A 22,313-nucleotide genomic window follows, 5' to 3' on the forward strand; every position below is an offset into this window, starting at 1 on the left:
CACCTGCTGCCTCGCAGGGGAGAAAGAGCAGAGTAGTCTTGGTTGCTCCGTAACTGTTGGCCCATTGTAATAGCTTTCCGTGGGCCCAACAGACGAGGTACACACTGATTTGGATTTGCTCATGTAGCTCCTTGAAGCAGTCTGGCTGCACTGGAAGTATATTTAATTTGTTTTAGATTCATAATGCTTCCTTCACATAATCCTTGGGGGCAAATTCAAAATTACTGAAACAATGCACTGACCAGTCAACAGACAGAAAGCAACGGAACTGGTGCAATATAAAGGGTGGGTGGTTTATTTATTATTACTCCGCACAGAACAAACTGTGTATACAGGGCTGGCTCCAGCTTTTTTGCCGCCCCAAGCGGTGAAGAAAAAAAAAAGAAAAGGAAAAAAAGGAAAAACCCGATTGAGCTGCCACCGAAGTGCCGCCGAAGAGGAAGACAGGGAGTGAAGGACCTGCTGCCGAATTGCCGCTGAAGACCTGGACGTGCCACCCCAATAACAGACGGTCGTGCCACCCCTTTCTATTGGCCGCCCCAGGCACCTACTTCCTTTGCTGGTGCCTGGAGCCGGCCCTGTATGTCACCCCCCTGCAAGCAAAAGCTTGAGAGGAGATGAGAGACTGACACCATGCCCTGAAATGATTATTCTGGCTTTGTTGGATCAGGGGTTCCTCTGCTGAGGAACAATCTTTCTTAGATGTCCAGATCTAATGACTGCTGGTTAGAGTACATCTCATGGTCTCTGCTTTTCCTGCTGGTGTATAAGGAATATGGAGATCTCTCTGATAGCCAGGGCTCAAACTGTGGGCTGGGCTGGCCTAGAAGGATCCACATATGCTTTTATTGCACGGAAGGGAAGGGAGCTGGGTTACTAAACAGTACCATCCCACCCTTTCCATGTAGCAGGCTTCATGGGCTCCAGCATCCTTGTATCAGAAAGGGAAAGGTACACGCCATTTCTCTCCTTCCTCCAACCCCAAGGGGAATCCACTCAGAGTTCATGTAGCCTGAGGCTGTACAGTATAACTTTTCTGAGGGGAGTTTCTTCCATGTAGCGGAAACCTCACCTCCTTAAAGGGAGGCTCCAGGAGCAGTAACTGTCTAAGCCTAGAGTTGTGCAGAGAAAGCAGCAGGGGATTGAGAAGCAAAGTGAAACCACAGGGCCTGCAGCAGATCCCCCAGTTGGGGAGGCTAGACAAACTCCTGCCTACCCCCGGGAAACAATTAGAGGGTAACTCAGCACGGGGACCTGTGACAGTTCCCACTCTCTCCCAGACACCTCTTGTGTGGCTTTTTTGAAGGGGATTTTGACTGAGCTATAGGGGCTTCTGACACTGATCTATTTTTGTAGTGGAAACACATAGGAAATCAGTGCAGTCATTGGCGAACTGGGGCTAGATCCTGGGATGTATCAAACCTGTGCCCAGCTGCCCACTCCCCGAGGGTTCACTCTGGCCGTCAGGAATCACCAAGGTATATCAATACCCCATTTATACCTCCTGTGCTGGGGACTAGGTAGAGAGATGGTACAGGACCAGCAGCTATGTAGATGTTTTGTATTCCTGGAGCAGAGGCCAGGGCGTGGCTCTTGGTATGATGTGCTCGTTTCAGCTAACATCCCCAAGCAGGCAGGCAGCTAGCTGCATTTGGAACCAGCTGTGTGGTTCTTGAGTGATCTTCATGGATAGCCCCATATAGAGGACAGCAACAGAGGGTCCTGTGGCACCTTTGAGACTAACAGAAGTACTGGGAGCATAAGCTTTCGTGGGTAAGAACCTCACTTCTTCAGATGCAGAAGTGAGGTTCTTACCCACGAAAGCTTATGCTCCCAGTACTTCTGTTAGTCTCAAAGGTGCCACAGGACCCTCTGTTGCTTTTTACAGATTCAGACTAACACGGCTACCCCTCTGATATAGAGGACAGTAGGTATGTCTACACTGCAGCAGGGAGCATGCCTCCCAGTGTGGGCAGACAGAGTTGTGCTAGCAGGGTTCGAGCTAGCACACTCCAACTAGCTGTGAGGGTGTTTCTGCACCAGCAGAGGCTTGGGCTAGCCATCCGAGCTCAGACCTGTTCAACCTCCTGGGTCTAGCTCGGGTGCCTAGCCCTGAGCCTCCACTGGTGCAGCCATGTCTCCATTTTTAGTATGCTACCTCAAGCCCTGCTAGTGTGAATCTGTCTACCTGGGCTGGGAGGGTTACTCCCAGCTACAGTGTAAACACACCCATTGTGACCTCCAGATGGGAGTACAGGTCTGTCGCATCTTACGCAGATTTAACATGCGCGAATTCAGCTTTACGTGGCCGGCAAAAACAAAACAAAGAGAGAAAAATAACAATTTAAATTCTGTACCTGCCTGGTTTTTTGTTTGTTTCGACGACGACTTTCAGTGCGCCAGAGCCGGCCTTGTCTGTCGTGTGGGCGATTCCGCCCGCCATTACACTCAATGTAATTTTGACTATATGCGATTTTCGCTTTACGCACTGACTGCAGAACGTAACCCCAGCGGAAGATGAGACAGACCTGTAATGCGAAGGCAGCAGGTGACTGAGGCAAGGTCCACATCAGAGAGCAATGGTCACAGCTGCCTTCCCAGGTGTGCATAAGAAACGATGCTTTTGGCTATTGACACCACTTGGAAATATATGTATGAACCTGTGTCCTGGAGTAACAGCAATGAATCCATTACATAGGCTAAAGGAAAGCTGGGAAGGCTGGTAATGGGATGCAGAGCTTTTCACCTAGGTCACTGGGTTTGAATCCAGACCGTTCAGTAATGAGTCCTTACCGTCTGAGGGCTGTTCAGTCACCTATGTAAAATGACTTGGTAGCCCAGTTTCCAGTGGACAAGTATTCACACAACCAAATGTACCTGACAGGTTTGTGGCGAAGCTTGCTCTGCTGCTGCTCTCGCTGTTCCTGTGGATAAAGGCAGCACTCCGCTCTTGGTGCGTGCACCCTTTTGAAGCACTACATTCACTTCAAAAATCCGCTTCTTACAAAAAGATGTTTACATTTATGGAATTGTCAGTCCTGGCTCCAGAGCTGAGGGTGACCATTGTGCACAAACCAGGGAATGGCTGGGCCAGTGCATGAGCAGGCAGAGTACAGGGTTACCCTTGAAATGTTCTCAGCACCTCCAGTGACGTGCTGAGGTTCTCAGCCCCCATTGCCTGCGATGGGAGTTGAGGGCACTATAGCGCCTCTTGGGATCAGACCTAAATGAGTTTTGGAGGCATTGGTCATATCTGACTGGTACCAGCAGCATCACAGATAACCTTGGAGGCAGTGTTATGGAAGAAAGAGCACTATCATGGCGCTTTTCTACACCTACTGTAAAATGAAGGACATGCTAAGTAGAGAAATGCTGGGTTCTTGTGTTTGCAGTTTGTGGCTGTGGTGCAGGAATAATGGCATGAAGTAGAAACCTCAGGATGTAAACTATTAGTGCACAACTCCTTTAACTTTAACAGAGGATTGTATATGTGTAGATCCTCGTTCCTTGCCCTTAGCTGTACTGCTTACTCACTCTTTTATCTTATCTGGAGAGCTCACTGAAGGGTTCAATAGGTTTTGTTCTAATCCCAAACATTCCCTTACTAATTTTTGAAGTACACCTTTTCTATTAAATGTTTCCTTATTGAGAGCTATCTCGTAAGATGATAACTTAGTAATAATACATTCCTTCAAAGAAGACTTTATTATGCACATGATCTGCCCACAGGCATAAACACTGAATCAAATATTAAATCTTACCCAGGGTGGATTTTTTTCTATTAAAAAATAATACCTGCTATTATACCTGGATGGAGGTGTTGGCTTAGCTCAGCCCAGAAAGATGGGAACACAGGCAGGAGGTGATATTTTTTGGGTACAGCTGACAGGTCCTGTTGTCCTATTCTGTGATTTGGTGTGTTTAGGGAATTCTCCTGAAGCAATAAAGGGTCCCTGATATATCCTGGAAAGCATATATTGCAAAGCAAAGATATGTTACTTGAGATAAGACAGGAGAGAATGTTACATGTATTGGCTAGACCTAACTGAAAAATGGAGGGAAGGGGAAATACTGAAAAATCTTGAAGCCATTTTTCTTCCATGGGTTTTGAAAAGGATGAGTTTCTGTCTATTCAACAATTTTGGTTGTGAAACTTCTAATTTTTTCTGTTTTCAATTTGGCTTTCCCTTCCCCCCGCCCCCCATTCTCATTTTCTTTTTGTTCTCTCACTGAAAAGGGGGAGGGAGAAAGGCAAGGGGGAAAAAGCCCAATAAAATAAAAACTGGAAAAGATAATTTTTTAAATTTCCAATAATGTTGAAAAATAAAGTTTGAAAAATGGAAATAAAAACATGGCCTTATTTAACAAAATTGAACATTTTCATGAATATTCATTTTTCAAAAAAATTTTTTTTCAACCAGTTCTGATATTGACAGGAATGTGTCTAGTACAGTATATTGGCTCAGATTGTAAACTACGCCATATATTACCTGTAGTTTGCGGTTATTCAATTGTGTACAGACTGAAGAATTAAAAATACATATGGACCATGAATAAACCTTCATCTGTGGAAGATGCTGAAAGTTAGAGATTGGCCCAAACCAAAACCTCAGAGCTGAACTCCCCTGAAGTCCGGTAACATTTGAATCCAGATCCAAACTTTGTGATTATCCTCTGTTGCTATAGTGGACTAAACCAACACCCCCAAATTTGGGGGAAGTTTAGGTCTGACTCAGGATACAAATTTTGCAGTTTGGGCCCACCTCCGTTTTGATAGATTTGGAGAGTTTGAGAAGGGAAACTTCCACATCAGTAAGTACCGAACATGGATCTTTTCCATGTTACATCTCACTTGTATTTAAATTATGAGCATATCCGATTCTAGTATTCAATACTGTAGCTTTCATAAACATTAAGTAAACATAACAAGGGGGTCCAATGCAAATCTTGTTGAAATCTATGTGTCTTTCCATTGATTTCAAAGGAAATTGGATTAGACATCTAGAATTGAAGTCTATTCCTTCTGTTTATCATCAAGAAAGGGCTTGGTCTTTTAATTCCACTTGTAACACACAATCGCCCAAATGTTAGCTTAGAAATAGTTGCACAAACCTTGCATAACTTTAGGTTCTACTGACCTGCACACTGGAGCCTGTATATAATGCTAGGATCCCAGGTCTGAGAGAGTCTGAAGAGGTACCTCTTGGCTGAATAGCCTGGGCGAATCTGTCGGTCAATCTGGTTATCTGGCTTTTTCAGGAAATGGAGGTGTGGAAGCCAAGCTGTCCCTTTCTGATCCTTCTGCAGCAATAATATGCATGACAAGACTTCAGTTGCTTTAAATTTTGTTTCTCACTGCAGCTGGTGAGTTGACGTTAACAGATTCTAATCAATAACTCAGGGGAAAAAAACCCTCAAGTTGCCTGCAGGCATAGTAGAACAGGCATCTCAAGACAGTAGACTATGATGGGGAAATCACATGATGGTGAGTTTAAAGCAAACAGGTTGGGAGTGCGAGTCTGGAAATTGCCAAAAAAAACCCCAAGGGAACAATTCAGATCTTCAGCTAAAATTAAATACCAGTGAAGGATAAAGATAATCTGTCAAGAAAATAAATGTTATACTCTGGACACCAGGGACTTACTCCTACTACTTTTGATGTTCATGGCTAGGCTCCAACTGATTTTATCGAGAGCAGGACCAGGCCGTGGATTTTTTTTTTTAAATCTCTCTACCCATGTGGAAAATGAGAAAAAATTGATCTGGACCTTAACTGAAATTCCCAACCAAACCCAAACCCTGACAGGATGCTGAAGCTTGAAAAAGTTTAGTCAGCTTTCTGATGCTGTATAATTTTATCAGAGCTCTCATTAATACCATTAATGCAACCAACTCCCTGGGCTTCAAGAACTACCGTATTTTCCAATCAAATCTAGTTAAAACAAAGTGTAAGAATGGTTGAAACAAATACCTTTGTTAAAGTCCCGAAATGCAGACTTAGTTTAAATTTAAATGAGACCACACTGTTCAATAGAATTAGATACTGATTGTTTAAAAGTCTTGATGGGTCTAGACCAGAGACCAAGCTGCACTATATGCTGCCATGTGGGAAACCCAGGTTTAATTCTCTTTTGTTGGGTTGTGCACCTATCTAGACTAGTCAGATGGGATAAACTCCACTCTCGTAATGTTTGTAAAGTTTATGCTGTGATGCTGGGACTTGGTGTCCTTGTGCTATGGCTCAGTGTAGCGAAGTTGCTTTCAAAGATCGTGATATTGTATTATGGTGTTTTGACACCACACTGCAAAGTGGTGCTTCACATGCCCTGGAAATGATTCTGAGAACTTTTTGTTCCTTGCAAGCATGATACTATGAATTGCAGGCCTACAGAATCCCTAGGGGGCATCACACTTAGTCCCTGATTAGGCAGGGAAGGAGCTCTTCATACTGCCCTACTGTAACTTTTCTGGCTAGTTAGAAGTAGCATTGAGACATTCCACCAAAGGGAGACCTGTCACTCTTCTTCAGCTAGAAAGACTTGGATCCTGCACATCACAGCCAGCAGGAGTGAAAGTGCTCAAAACTGAGGAGCAACTCAGTGACACACTTGGGAGAGAAAAGCAGTTCTATAACAGATACACTAGAACCTCAGAGTTATGAACACCAGAGTTATGAACTGACCAGTCAACCACACACCGCATTTGGAAGCAGAAGTGCGCAATCAGGTAGCAGCAGAGACCGAGACAAAAACAAAAAGAAAGAAAGAAAGAAAGAAAGCAATTACAGTACAGTAGTGTGTTAAATGTAAACTACTAAAAAAAAAAAAGGGAAAGTAGCATTTTTCTTCTGCATAGTAAAGTTTCAAAGCTGTATTAAGTCAGTGTTCAGTTGCAAACTTTTGAAAGGACAACCATTACGTCTTGTTCAGAGTTACGAACATTTCAGAGTTATGAACAACTTCCATTCCTGAGCTGTTTGTAACTCTCAGGTTCTACTGTACATATTAATCTCAGTAACATTAAGGATGAAATCCTGGTCCTGTTGAAGTCAATGGCAAAACTCCCATTGACTTAAATAAAGCTGGATTCCACTCATGTTTATATATTTTAGAATATAATTATTTAATGGATTTATCATTTACATTAAGGTAAACTAAATCACCGTTTTCTAATCTTATTTTAAAGCTTTAACAAATCTACCATTCAGATGCCACTAGGGTGGGCAAATTAAAAATACCCAGAAACGTATCTTTCCCGTTAAGCCATCAGGAGGATACAGTACTTCGGTTTTATAAGAAAATCGTTGTTTCTATTGGAAGAAAGAAATGGAAAGTAAATACAGGAAATTATACTAACTCTACAAAGGGCAAGTGCAATGTTGGGAGCGGGGATGAGAGGGGAAGGGCAGCATGAGAGGGAAATGACTTAAGGGGCCCATAACTGCAGTGTAAGAGCTCAGGATATAGGGTGATAATTGAACGGATTAAAATACAATATGCTGCTGCTATTCACGGGTGTGGCAGATGTAATGTAACTATCCCAAACTATGGGATACAGGAATCTTCAGCTTCTTCTAAAGCATCACCATAGATATGGAATATTATTTTTGTGTTGGAGGGAGGAGGTATGACAAGTTTGTATGTGAGCTCCCTAGAGCTTTGTGTCTCTTGACAATCCTAAATTGCAAGGAACCAGTCTGTCAGATCTGGAAGACTGTAAAACTGTGACAGGAGCCTAGAAAGGAGAGAGACAACTAGAACCTTGATCCTGCTCCCATTTAAAGGCTATGTTAAAATTCCCATTAGCTTCAGGGAGGCAGGGTTGGGTTCTAATTCAGAAGAATTGACATCTAATAGTGCTGTAGCAAAATATGCCAGTTAGCCTCAGTTTCTAGTTGACTTAGATTCCGTTGAGCTGAATTATTAGCATGTACAGAGTGCCCTGTTAATGAAAATTGCCACCGTGCTTCATATAATAGCAGCAGGCATGTTGAGACTTGTCCATTTTCTTTGGTGCCACAGCCAGTTACTGTATGTAATCACTCTGCTCCTAGGTCCCCGTTCACACTTTTCTCATCGACTACTTGTGTAGGCATTTCTGGCTTCAGTAAATTTATTCTACCAAGAGTTTTTTTTCCAAATAGGACCTGTTTTGTATTGAAGAATCACACCTCGCCCAGTTGCCTCGCTTAATAACATACTTAAGCCTAAATTTTCAGGTGTCCGCTAATTTTGAGTGTCTCAAATTGAAGGCCCTTCTTGATGCACTTAGAGTCTGACTTTCAGTTGAAGTCAGGTCCTGTGTTAGGCATGTGGAAACTGAGGCACCTGCGTGTATGAATTGTTGAAAATGTGAACCTTAGCTTTTACTGAACACAGGGAAAGTTTCCGATTAAAGAGAGAGAAAAAACAGTCTAGCTCTCCGTTTGGAAACTGCTCCCTTGCACAGCTCTGCCTCCAGGCTAAATAAACTAAATGCATCTGCAGGCTAGAACCTCACTTGTAGCATTTTGAAATTTCACAGTGTTGTAATTGTAGGGGTCCTGACCCAACAAGGAGTTGTGTGTGTGTGTGTGTGGGGGCGGGGACTGCAAGGTTTATGTAGGGGAAGTTGCGCTACTGCTACTCTTACTTCTGTGCTGCTGCTGAGAGCGGTGGCTGCTGGCCAGGAGCCTAGCTCTGAAGGCAGAGCTGCCGCCAGCAGCAGCGCAGAAGTAAGGATGGCCTGGTATGGTATTGCCACCTTACTTCTGCGCTGCTGCCTGCACAGTAGCCACCACTCTCCAGCCACCCAGCTCTGCAGGCAGCAATGCAGAAGTAAGGGTGGCTTGGTATGGTATTGCCCCTCTCCAGCCACCCAGCTCTGAAGGCAGCGCAGAAGTGAGGGTGGCAATACTGTAGGGTGACCAGACGTCCCGATTTTATTGGGACTGTCCCGATATTTCCTTGTTTGTCCCGCGTCCCGACCGATGTGCGGTCAGGACACTGGACAAACAAGGAAATGCTCCAGAGCCCGGAAGTGCTCGCGCCCCCGCCGCCCCGACTCCACCCTGTCCTTCCCCGATTGGCTCCCTCCCCGAATCCCCGCCTCTTCCCCAGGCTTGCCATTCCTCCTCCCTCCACAAGTGCTGGAGGGAGGCCCGGGAGACGCAGGGGAAGCGCGGGGCTGGGGTGAGTCAGAGTCCGGCCTGGCCCCGAGCAGGCAGGACTCAGTCGGGCAGTAGGGAGTGGAGGGGGGCGGCCGGCGGTGCCAGGCGGTGGCTGTTCTCCCCCCCTGGGCAGCAGGACTCGGGAGCAGCCCCTGCTACAGCTCCCACTGCCGCGGGGGGAGGAAGCGGCCGATGGCCAAGCTCGGCGGCTGCGGCTCTGGCGCCTGGGCCCGAACCCCCCGAGCCCGGGCCTGCTCCGGGGACCCAGCAGTGCGCACGCTGCACCCAGCCCCTGGCCAGTCGCGTCTGGGCTGCTGCCCAGCTGGTGCTATTGCGCGGCGGCCCCGGGGCGGAGGCATCAGCAGCCCAGGCCCGTTCGTTCCCCTGCAGGACCCGAGCGGGACGGGGGGCTGGGGCCTGCTGCCCCCACTCCGGGGCCACCGCGGGATAGTACCAGCTGGGCAGCAGCCCAGACATGACTGGCCAGGGGCTGGGCGCGCGCAGCGTGCGCACTGCTGGGTCCCCGCAGCAGGCCCCGGCTGCTTGGGGAGTTCGCAGGCGCCAGAGCCGCAGCCGCCGAGCTTGGCCATGGCCGCTTCCTCGCCCCGCGGCAGTGGGAGCTGTAGCAGCGGCTGCTCCCGAGTCCCGCTGCCCGGGGGGGAGAACAGCCGCCGCCTGGCCCCGCAGGCTGCCCCCCTCCTCTCCCTGCCACCCGACTGAGTCCTGCCTGCACTCGGGGCCAGGCCGGACTCTCACTCACCCTGGCCCCGCGCTTCCCCTGCGTCTCCCCGGCCTCCCTCCAGAGCTTGTGGAGGAAGGGTGGTTTTGGGTTTTTTTTTTTTGCCCCGCCCCCCCACCACGCCCTCCCCCCGCGTCCCGATATTTGACTTGGGTGATCTGGTCACCCTACAATACTGTAACCCCCCGAAAATAACCTTGTGACTCCCTTTTGGGTCAGGACCCCCAATTTGAGAAATGGTGGTCTCCCCCATGAAATCTGTATAGTATAGGGTAAAAGCACACAAAAGACCAGATTTCACAGTCCTTGACCCATTTTTCATGGCTGTGAATTTGGTAGGGCCCTAGTTATAGTAAGTGCTGGTTGGGAATGTCTTGATGAAATGTTTTTTGTTGGAAAATGCCAGTTCATCAAAACCAAAACTTTTTGTGAAAACATGTCAGTTGGGAGACCCCAGAATAGCCAGTAACGTGATGTTTGAGGGCACTCACCTGGGATGTGGGAGATCCAGGTTTAAGTCCCTGCTCTGCCTGATTCAGTTTGCACAGGAATTCTCCATGTGCTCCTAGAGCTCTGAGGACAACTATTAACCACCCACAAACACGGCTCCCAAACTCTACTTTTTTGGTGACCTACCTTCTGGATAAAGAGAGCAGGATGGACCTCCCTTTGGAGTCCAACAGTGCTGTCTCCTTCAACACCACTCTTACGTTGTCCAGAAGGATTGTGGCAGACTGATATGAGGTGCCCCCTTCCTCAAAGGGACTAAACATGTGGCCTCCACACTGTTCTTATCTCTTGCTGGTTTGGTGAAGGAAAGATTTTACCCATGTCTCCCATATTATAGAGCAAAGCATTAACCACAAGATGCTGGTTGGCTCCTTAATTTACAACAGAAAAAAATTAAATCTGTCTCAAGGGTAGTTACAAAAATTAGCAATTTTTACAACTAGGATGGCTCATAACTCTGTTTCAATAGCAGAGCGTTGTTATGGCTGAAGATAGCATAATGGGTTAATCCCAGCCCCATTTCCTCGGACCTCCTGTGGCCACATGATTTGCAAATGCCTGAAAATATCTCTGCTCAATTCTAATTGTTTGCGGCAGTCAGCACACGATTTCACGTGTTTGGTCACAGCAGTATTCGTTTTCTCTTCTTTTAATCTTTGAATGTCGTGCCTGGTTTCACTGATGTAGATCATGATGACACAGTAGGCAGTGATTTCATTTCAGATGTTTTGCCTTGACTCCAGAAGTGTGGATTCCTTGTGGGATGGCCAATATTTATTAATGGTATCCTAGGGTTTTTAAAGGGAAAGCTATATCACAGACCATTACAACCAGTTTAATCTATTCCAAAATGCTGGATGAATTAGGCAAGAGCTACCTCGATTGGACTGAGGTCTTCCTCATTAGTTCAGATGCTGGTTCAGAAGATTTATTGAAGGCTGTCTCTTTTAAAGAGCTCACTTTTGATCCCTAAAGGATATCTTCACTCTGATGTGATGGAGCTGAGATAGGGCTGTTCTTCTGACATAAATGCTGCTACTGAAGTAATTTAAAAAAAAAACAACCAGTCCCATAATTAGGAGTGTGCAAAATGTTCATTCCTGAATATGCATGGGTTGAATTTCTTGGGACTTTTCCAAATATTTAATTGGGATCATCAGTATGCACTCTTATATCTAAAGTTAAATTCTCATATCATAAGCAGAGAAGTTGGATTAATATTTTAACTGTAAATTTGGGGCTGGAGGGGTCATTACTTGGGATTATTTCCAGGGTTCTGAATGTATTTTGTACAGAATTCTTTGTATCTGAGATCATTGTAATATTTTACTCAGACAAATTGTTTAAATAATTGTTCTTACTATTTACACTTTGCTACTGCGGTAGAGCTGAAGTATTTGAGGTGTCTCCTAAAGTTTTACTTACTTAAGTTATTAAGCTTTGGCATTTTGGCTTTTTAGAGACTATGTGCATGTGTGTTGCATATAGTGAAAATGACCATTTCATAAATACCTGTTATATAAAACTAGATTATACGAGCATACAGTCTTTGGGGGGCAGGAACTGTGCTTTTATCATGTGTTTGTAAAGGCATTGTACAATGGGAATACAGACTGTAAATGCTACTGCAATTCAGATAATTAATAAAGCAGGATTTGTCAAAAACAAATTCTAGACGTCCATGAGGCAACTATTGAAGCAACTAAACATTTTTTGCAAAATGCGATTAATAATTTGGAGCCTACACTTTTTTCTCTTTGTACATTATAATTACGTTAACATTGGAATGGCTGTACACATTTGTTGTATATTTGTGGTAGCTATAGATTTAAAATGGAATGTAATAGTGGACTGGATGGCAGTCATGATACTGGTAAATGGGATCTGGATCTCCCCACATGTAGGTTGCTGGTTTGAATCTGGGTCAGAAAGACAGTGACTGAAAGTTGCTACTAACTGATGGCTATTCAGTTGTGTGTGTGAAATGAATTGGTGTTCTTGGTCCAGTACCTAGTTTACAGTAGATCATTTACATAATTGTTGACAGACACAGCAGAGAGTTCAAGCTTGGAATAAGAGTGAACACTAAACACTACTCTCTCCAGAGCTACCCTGCAAGCCCCGGCATTGACTTTTTGGGGGGAAGAGGGATGGGGAGCAGGAGCAGGAGATCCTTTAAATGGCAAGGCTAATAATCTCAGATTTAATTTTGCAACTGAGAAGTTTCTAGCTGTTCTAACCATGAAAATCTCATGGCTGAAAGGAAAGATCACTGCCACTAACCTGTTCATGACTATCCTCACCATAACTGCCATGAGGTGCTTGTTGGGGTCTATAAAGCCAGTGGCCATGGGTCCCGTGGAATTTTGGGAGAATTCCTGGGCTGGTGTTTGTTTGGGGATAGGGGCGCCTGGGTTGCCACAAATGATACTAGAATTCTGTGAGTTCCCTCCTGCTTCCTCCTGAGCTGCTGGCGCGACTCTGGCTATAAACTGGAGGGAAAGATTGGATTTGTGCTTAAGGCACTGGATTGGGACTTGGGAGGTCTGGGTTTAATGCCCAGCTCTGCCATTGACTCCCTGTGTGACCTTGGGCAAGCCACTTGGCCTTTCTGGGCCATCTGTTCCTCATCTGTATAAAATGACAATAACACTTCCTTTCTCTCTGTCTTGACTGTTTAGACTGGAAGATTTTTGGGGCAGAGACCGTCTCAGTTTGGGTTTGTACAGTGCCTAGCAGAGCTGGGCCCTGATTTTGGTTAGGGCTTCTAGGTGCTACCTAATACAAACAATAATAAACAGTGGGGTAGGCCACAGGCACAGAAAGGCTGAAGACAAGACTCTGGCCCCTTATGTATGGCCTATACGCACTCATTTGTGTCTTGCTTTGTGAGTGCTCCAAGGACTTGGGGGGTAGGGATAGCTCAGTGGTTTGAGCATTGGTCTGCTAAACCCAGGGTTGTGAGTTCAATCCTTGAGGGGGCCATTTAGGGATTTGGGGCAAAAATCTGTCTGGGGATTGGTCCTGCTTTGAGCAGGAGATTGGACTAGATACCTCCTGAGGTCTCTTTCAACCCTGATATTCTATGATTCTGTCATTCACCTCCTGAGGCCTGTCCTTACCCTCTTGCTCCTGGTTGCTTGCAGGGCCAGTGCTACCATTAAGGCAAACTAGGTGGTTGCCTAGGGCGCCAAAAAGCGGTGCCCCCAATTTTTTTTACAGCGTTCCTACACCCCCTCCCCGAGCGCATGGTTGCTGCTCCACTTCTCCCGCCTCCCAGGCTTGCGGCGCCAATCAGCTGTTTGGCACCACAAGCCTGGGAGGGGAGGAGAATTAGAGCGGGGGCGGCATGCTCGGGGAGGAGGCGGAGCAGAGGTGAGCTGGGGTGGGGAGGAGCTACCGTCAGGGGGGCACCTCAGGGCGGGGGGGGGAGCTGCTACGGGGGGGCACCTCAGGGCAGAGGGAGGGCGGGGAGCTGCCGCAGGGCTGGGGGGGGGCGCAAGATGGAAGTTTCGCCTAGGACGCGAAACTTCCTTGCACCGGCCCTGGTTGCTTGACAACAATGTTGAGGGATATTAGTGGCAACGGAGTGGTGTGAGGAAGCTTTCTCCACTGACCAACATGTGCTTGATTTGCAGATACACAGCGAATTATGTTTTTCAGTGCTGTCCAGTTGCCACCTTTGCATTAGCACTAAGTTCATGTTATTAAAAGGTACAAGTTATTGTAAAACAAAAGTCAATAAATTTATGGGTAGACTGAAAATCAGGGAGGAAAGGGCTCAGAAGAAGAACTTGAGGATACTGGGTCTGACACACCGGCTAGGTAAATGCAGTGACATAATCTTCTTGGAGAAGTAGTTCTCTTAAGTATTTCATTTCCCAACTAAGGATTAAATGCTGCCTTCTGATGCTGTTTTGCAGGAAATATTTACTAATCAGAGCCTGATCTTTTTCAGAAGTGCGGAATACCTGCAGCTCCCATTGACTTTTTAGAGGGAGAAGCGAGAACTCAACACTTCTTAACATCAGGCCTAACTGTGTGGTAGCCATTGTGAAGGCTGGATTCTGTGCTGTTATTACTGATGGTAGATGGAATGTATGGAACTGGCCCTGCAAGGTGCTGTCTCTTCTTTTTCCTCCCCACCATTCTTGACACTCAGGGCACCCTTCCAAAATCTGTTCAACAAGCCTCCATCCACACATCATTCCTGTCTCCCTAAAAATGCACTTCTGCAGCATTGTCTACTGACACTTTTTATTAAACGAATTGTGAACTAGATCCCTCGCCCCACTCTGGCCTGTTTGCACCCAGCAGCAGAAAGGGGTGCAAAGCCAGTTTAATAGGCCTCCTGAGGATTCTCCCACTAGAGGGGAAGGCCCTGATGGTATAGAGCCAGACTAGGGTTTAATGGGAATAGGCGGGGGAAAGAGGCCATGGCTAGATAGCTCCTTCACTCCAGCAGTTTTCAGCTGCTAGAATGACCCCTTGGGGCCACCGGCAGCCAAGTGCAATTTGCAGCAGCCCCAACTTGCATTAAGTTATTCCGGGGCTGAGCAGTCCTCTGGTGACCCCAGGATCAGGGAACCACAAAGATGGCACAAAGTCCTATTTTCACAGAACCCTCACAGCTGCACCAGATGCTGCTCTGGCCCAGCTGAGGATCTGGCCCAGCATGTATTAAGTGGGCAACCATGTAATAGAGTCATAGTTCATGTCTCATGTCAGGAGTACACAGACCAGGATGGTGTCGGTCCCTGAGCGGGGGCACAGATGTAGAAGACAGGCTCTTTTTGCCTTCACTGCCTGTGCCTTGGGTGCCCACGGGCACAATCGAACCCCATATATGAAACTTTCAGTCTGACACTGATCTTTATAGCAGAATATATGACAGTGAAATGCACAACCACTGCATGGGCTTGGCTCTTAAAACATTTAGTCAGCTCTGACTCTTCTTATAATGATATTTATGTATTTGACAGACAGTATGAGAATACATGATGTTGGGTGACGATCCCTGATGTTTGATATTCACCCTCACTTACTAAGAAGCTGTGTCATCAGCAAAGTAATACATCAGATGTGAGTTAAATTTGAGGACTTACTGTCATTTATATACAGATCATTGTGTGTGAGTATATATATGGAATATGTGGTGATGAGGGATGTTGTAAAAAAAATTGCTACAAATCTGGGATGAGCTCATTACTTCATGAGCAGTGGAGCCAAGATAGAGTTATGCAAGTCTTCCCAGACAAGTGGCAGCAACAACTATATGGTACCTCACACCATCATGTGTTTTGTTGTGGTTAGATGCTATGTCTTTGTCTTAAAAATCTCACTCCATGTTTTCCCCTTTGAAGTAGGGTTTTAGTTACTACAACATAGAAAGAATCATGTCATGAGTATGGGTGGAGCTTAGTGACAAGTAGAGTATAAAATAATATCATATAATAGTGTGAGATTTATACCATAGCTTGGGAAACGTAAGAGTTTATGTGATTATGATCATGTGGCATGACAATGGCTGGCTGACAGATGAGCAACACTTTCTTTTTGTGGTCAAGGATGAAAAATGTCATTTTAGCATGAAAATTTCCCCACTTTTATATAAACAGGGGAGACTTGACCCTCACCAAGGCTGTTTGGGACCAACCCCAGGAGTGAAATCCTGTCTCCATTGAAGTCCAATGGCAAAACTCCAGTTGACTTTAATGGAGCCAGGATTTCACCCCATGTTGGCTGCAGGGAAAGGGCTACCGCTGCCTTCTATATTGAGTTATTGAAGGGTGAAATTCACCCTGTATAGAGGGCCCACACAGGGCCTAGCGATCACTTAAGCCCCTTTTAAGCCCTCAAAACTGGAGCACGTAAAATTGCAACCCATATGTAAATATACCAGAAAGTGCTTAAAGGGAAGAGGAGAAGAACAAGATGTTGCTTGTGTGTTTGCTTGAATACAGAATCAGGTTTTATCTAATTAGGAGCTTGCTTTCTTCAGTAAAAAAATACATTATCAGGACTCCCAAATCCCATGGTGTTGAAGTCCAGAAGAGCAGGATTAGCATTTTAAGAGATCTCGCGCAGTCTCAATTCTGGTAGTGAAAGAACCATCCTGTGCGCTCTTACCTGTCTGCCGCCGTATGCCAAAATGGCTCTTGTCAAATCTTGGAGCGTGTGCAATTCAATCTGTAGCTTATTCCTTCTGTGTCTGAGGCCTTGCTGGCCACTCCTCCGTCCTCTTTGTTTCCATGATGGCTCTGCTAAATCTTCAGAGTAGAGAACCAGCGCACCAGTTTTTGTGCTGTAGGTTTTAGGAAGATACAGATCCCAGCAGCCCTTCATAAGCTGCCTCTCATTCAGTAATCTGCTGACATGGCAATAACCTTCATGAGACTTCCAGTTCAGATAGTCCTAGCATGGAAAAAATCAAAACAGAGGATAGACTTTGCAGGGGGAAATAATCTTTCTCAGCCTGCGGTTGAGAGTATGTGGCTTACCAGATACACAGGAAATTATTCTTTGCTTATATGCTTACACCACTCTGGCCTTACTTAGTGAATTTAGATTTGACCCAATGTGAACACTGAATTGTTTGCTAAGGTTTTACTCTATTCTTAAGGTACCTATACACTTACGGCAATGTGTAGTGTACAGACACTGCACGCCCTGCTAGTTTGGGTATAAATAGCAGTGCAGACAGTGAGTCACAAGTAGAGTAGAATCGAGTGCCCTATATGCCTGAACCCCCAGGACATATACCCTACACAGCTCTCTACATGCCCAAGCAGTGCCTCCCACGTCTACACGGTTATTTTTAGCAGCGTGGTGTCCTGCTGTCTCCTTGCTGCTGGAGCCTTTCACTGCTGTGTGTAGCTACACATGCTCTACACACCGCTGCAAGCATAGACCAGGCTTTACTGGGGCTGGACTATCACTGACGTTAGTGAGCACTTTCATTGACTTCTCATTGCCTGTATGAGGATTTGAGGACCAAAACCCAGTCTTTTGTAGATGAAAAGTTAATAGAAATTTCCCTTTCGAAATGTGTGGGAACATTTTATGACACTTATTTTAGGACAAATCTTTAGGTGACAAATCTGAGGAACTGTCCCAGATTGAGGTGTCATTAGAGGAGGTTTTGGAACAAATTGATAAATTAAACAATAATAAATCACCAGGAATAGATGGTATTCACCCAAGAGTTCTGCAATTTCACATTTGAATTATTTCAGAACTACTAACTGTGATCTGTAACCTATCGTTTAAATCAGCTTCTGTACCAAATGACTGGAGGATAGTTAATGTGATGCCAATTTTAAAAACGGCTCCAGAGGTGATCCTGGCAATTACAGGCCAGTGAGCCTGACTTCAGTACCAGCAAATTGGTTGAAATCATAGTAAAGAACAGAATTGTCAGACACATAGATGAACATAATTTGTTGGGGAAGAGTCAACATGGTTTTCGTAAAGGGGAATCATGCCTCACCAATCTACTAGAATTCTTTGAGGGGTCAACAAGCATGTGGACAAGGGGGATCCAGTGGATATAGTGTACTTAGATTTTCAGAAACTCTTTGACAAGGTCCCTCACCCAAAGGCTTTTAAGCAAAGTAAGATGTCATGGGATAAGAGGGAAGGTCCTCTCATGGATTGGTAACTGGTTAAAAGGTAGGAAATAAAGGTTAGGAATAAATGGTCAGTTTTCAGAATGGAGAGAGGTAAATAGTGGTTTCCCCCAGGGGTCTGTACTGGGACCAGTGCTGTTCAACATATTCATAAATGATCTGGAAGAAGGGGTAAACAGTGAGGTGGCAAAATTTGCAGATGATACAAAACTACTAAGATAATTAAATCCAAAGCAGACTGCAAAGAGCTATAAAGGAATCTCTCAAAACCGGGTGACTGGACAACAAAATGGCAGATGAAATTCAGTGTTGATAAATGCAAAGTCCTTCACGTTGGAAAACATAATCCCAACTATACATATGAAATGATGGGGTCTAAATTAGCTGTTACCACTCAAGAGAGTGATCTTTAAGTCTTTGTGAATAGTTCTCTGAAAACATCCACCCAATGTGCAGCAGCCGTCAAAAAAGTGAACAGAATGTTGGGAATCATTAAGAAAAGAATAGATAATAAGACAGAAAATATCATATTGCCGCTGTATAAATCCATGGTACGCCCACATCTTGAATACTGTGTGCAGATGTGGTCATCCCATCTCAAAAAAGATATATTGGAATTGGAAAAGGTTCAGAAAAGGGCAACAAAAATGATTAGGGGTATGGAACAGCTTCCGTGTGAAGAGAGATTAATAAGATTGGGACTTTTTATCTTAGAAAAGAGACAACTAAGAAGGGATATGATAGAGGTCTATAAAATCATGGAGAAAGTAAATTAAGAAGTATTATTTATTCCTCAGAACACAAGAACTAGGGGTCACCAAATTAAATGAAGAGGCAGCAGGTTTAATACAAACAACGCACAGGTCACACAATGCACAGTCAACCTGTGGAACTCCTTGCCAGAGCGTGTTGTGAAGGCCAAGACTATAACAGGGTTCAAAAAAGAACTAGATAATTTAATGGAAGATAGGTCCATCAATGGCTATTAGTGTCCCTAGCGTCTATTTGCCAGAAGCTGGGAATGGGAGACAGGGAATGGATCACTTGATGATTACCTGTTCTGTTCATTCCCTCTGGGGCATCTGGCATTGGCCACTGTCGGAAGACAGGATACTGGGCTGGATGGACCTTTGATCTGACCCAGTATGGCTGTTCCTATGTTCTTATGACCAACAGATCTAGTGGGCTGTGGAATGGGCTCAAGCAATGGTAATCCATAGCTTCAGATATTTCATACCAGATTAGACACTAACCCTAGCAAATGTAGAGGACTATCCTGTATTGGCAAGGAGCTTGGGCTGGATGAACTATTATCACTTTTTCATCTCTACTTTCTATGATTCAGCATAAAAAGTTTTTCTTAGAGTGTTTACATACCTTAAACAGTGATATTTATAGCAGAGTACTTATTGTGCTAAGAAAAGTGATGGGTATCAGTTGATAATCCTAAATTCTAAAGTCAGTGTTCACATTGATCCTTAATATAACATACCATCTCATTTTTTAAAGACGCTCCAAAATGAGAATCTGGATTAAAACCATATTGTGAACTATGTTAATTTTACTAGATCAGAATTCCAAATCCATTAGGATGAGAAGGCAGTTTCTTATACCAAAACAGTTTTTTTTCCAGTAGTAAATTAATGGTTTTGAAATGTAAAAACTACCTTACCAGTAATTAAAAACAATTGCAATTCATTACCTATTTATGTTCTTAATGCCTTTCCTTTCTGTATTATCATTAAAATAATAACATCATTTCTTTGGGGCATGGGCTGTTTTAGCATTTTGTGTGTCTAGCATTCTGAATGTCTAGCACAATGGGGCTCTGATCCCATGCTAGTAAGATGACTTAACATACAAACAAGGCCAATTCTCCCCTCCTACACTCTGGTCCAAATCTACTGATGTAAATGGAATTGTGCTGATGTAAATGAGATGAGATGAGAATTTGGGACAGATTTTGATTTCCATTACACTGGTGCAAACCTTGAGTAACTCAACTGCTTTCAGTGGAATTACCCCAGTGTAACTGAAATTAGATTATGACCCACACTCCTTAAAAAAATATTTTTCTGATTTGTAGTTGGTCACACTAAGGTAATTCTGAAGTCGAAGTGGCATAAGATCGGTGATAGGAATTCACTGTTTTAACTATAACTTTAATGTATATATTTTTAGCAAAGTGAATCTATGATTTTAGCTGCTGTAAAATTGCTTTGGACTGCGCAATTTCTGTAAGCTAAACAAAATATTATTTAAAAGCAGCACAGTAAACTTCAGCTATATGATTCTGATTCAGAACAACTCCGTGCATATCCCAGAATTGACGTGTATGCCTAGTAACCGATTAGTCTAATATTCAACAAAAAAACAAAAACAAACAATAAGGATATTCCCTAAAGAATCTATTTCTTTATATTTAGGTTTCTTTCTCTGGATTTCTCAGTGCAAGTTTCTGTTTCTTTAACTTGCTTGCCAAGCATTTTGGTTCAGGATTCTCCAGTTTTAATTACAGCAGGCATACATACTTCTTAGGTTACTAAGGCATATTAATATCAACAACAAATAAGATATCACTGAAAAAAATTCTGTCTCGTTAACAGTTATTTCAATATTAGTTAAAATCACAGAACAGAAAATAACCATACAATCCATAATGGTTTGTTTGCTGCATTTTTGTAACCAGGACTCACCTCTGGTTCAAAGTGCACCTCCAATTTCTCCTGGGTTTTTTTGACCACCTGTCCAGTACCACGGCTTAATAGGGAGAGATTGGGCATTTTTCCTTAGTGACCTTTCATCTTGCCTCTAAAACTGTAAACTTGTTATCAGAGCAGTCTGCAAGAGAGCTTTGTAAACAAGATCTTTGTTATGAAATATGATAATTTATAGATCAGCTCTTCCTTAATGTGCAGCTCCGAATAGCAAAAAAGCCTCCCTGGGTTTCCAGAGTCCTCAGTCTCCTTCACAGTTCTAAGTGGAGTCAAGTTACTTTTCTCCTGCCTGTTCTGTGCACTTGTTGTTCCTTCTGTTCTGGTTGCTTTGGTACATCTAGGGATTTGTGAAACACAACCATCCTTTTTATTGTGATCAGAGGTTGTTTGTCTGTCGCTATGGCAGCAAAAGGAAATTAAGTTCCTTAAACCAGCAAGAGAGAGAGTGTGAAAGAGCAGAGATATTCAAAGGCTCGGATTTCAAGGATGTGCTGCCGTGCAATAATCACCCCTAGCTGAAGGAATGACATTATCCTTCCAACAGCTTCTTTATTTTTTCTTCCCAGCAACCCCCAAACCTCCATTATTTGTAACCCTGGTGTTAATAGAGACAAAGAATTGTTAGAGCTGAAAGAGACCAATACCTGGGTCATTTAGTGTAACACTCATTACCCCCATGCTTGTGTCTGTGCAGGGCTCTGATGACTCTACACATCTCTGGTTCTCAGCCTTTTCCATACAGTGATCCTGTATTACAACAGGAAAAGGTTTCAGGATCAACCTCCCAACTAGCCATAAAACAGAGAGGAGTTATGTGCCTCCCAGATCTGTTCATGACCCCAGGTTGAGAATCCAATCTCTCAATCAAAACTGAGATGACATTTTCCCTGCTCTGTGATCTGTCTGGGTGTGTGTGTGTGTGTGTGTGTGTGTGTGCGCGAGCGAATCCTTAACCTCTTTATCTTTCATACAGGTGCAAGTTTCTGTTTCTTTAACTTGCTTGCTAAACTACCTAATTTGCCGTGAGCATTCAGGAGGAACAAGAGGGAAGGGAGTAACCATTTGATAAAAACATTTTCTGTTTGTACTAATGGGACATGCACTCTGGATAATCCAGTTAGTCCTGAAACCAGTATATTCTGTCAACTGCACTTCAGCATCAGTCTTGTAGAAGTGCTCCCTGCTGCCATGTGCAAAGATTTACAGCTGGCTACAGCCCTTCTACTTTCACCTTCATTTTATATAGTGCCTTTCATGCAACATATGGTCAAAGTGCTTTACACTATACAAACAGCAATAGAAAGTGTACAAATCAAATAAGCCTTCAAACAGAAGATCAGCTTTCCTGAACAGGCAGAAGTGGACCATTCCATGGCTGAATGGTAATAGACACAAATCTGCACTGGAACACCAGATCCAAATCCTCTCAAACTTGAGGTAAATTTGGTTCTAGATCCAGATGTGGTTCCATACTTCAGGACACAAAATATGTTGGGAAAATTCAGAGTTGCATCAGAATCTGTATCTGAATTCAAATCCAAACCTTGTGATTAATTTCCTACTTTGTCCTT

The 22,313-nt window shown here is 44.2% G+C and overlaps 1 protein-coding gene across 1 annotated transcript in view; it reads right to left on the minus strand.

Annotated features, from left to right (window-relative positions):
- KIAA2012 (KIAA2012 ortholog) overlaps nucleotides 1-21,010 on the minus strand; it is an 86,985-nt gene extending 65,975 nt beyond the window's left edge. Inside the window, exons 1-4 of the mRNA XM_054043309.1 lie at nucleotides 20,722-21,010; nucleotides 16,527-16,811; nucleotides 5,139-5,301; nucleotides 3,808-3,963 (exon numbers count right to left, since the gene is read on the minus strand). Coding sequence (XP_053899284.1) covers nucleotides 3,808-3,963; nucleotides 5,139-5,301; nucleotides 16,527-16,811; nucleotides 20,722-20,808 — 691 coding nt within the window. The 5' untranslated portion in view covers nucleotides 20,809-21,010. The remainder of the gene's footprint in view (nucleotides 1-3,807; nucleotides 3,964-5,138; nucleotides 5,302-16,526; nucleotides 16,812-20,721) is intronic.
- Nucleotides 21,011-22,313: the final 1,303 nt, after the last annotated feature.

Source organism: Malaclemys terrapin, chromosome 11 (genome assembly GCF_027887155.1).
Source record: "Malaclemys terrapin pileata isolate rMalTer1 chromosome 11, rMalTer1.hap1, whole genome shotgun sequence".
NCBI classification, from domain to species: domain Eukaryota; kingdom Metazoa; phylum Chordata; order Testudines; family Emydidae; genus Malaclemys; species Malaclemys terrapin.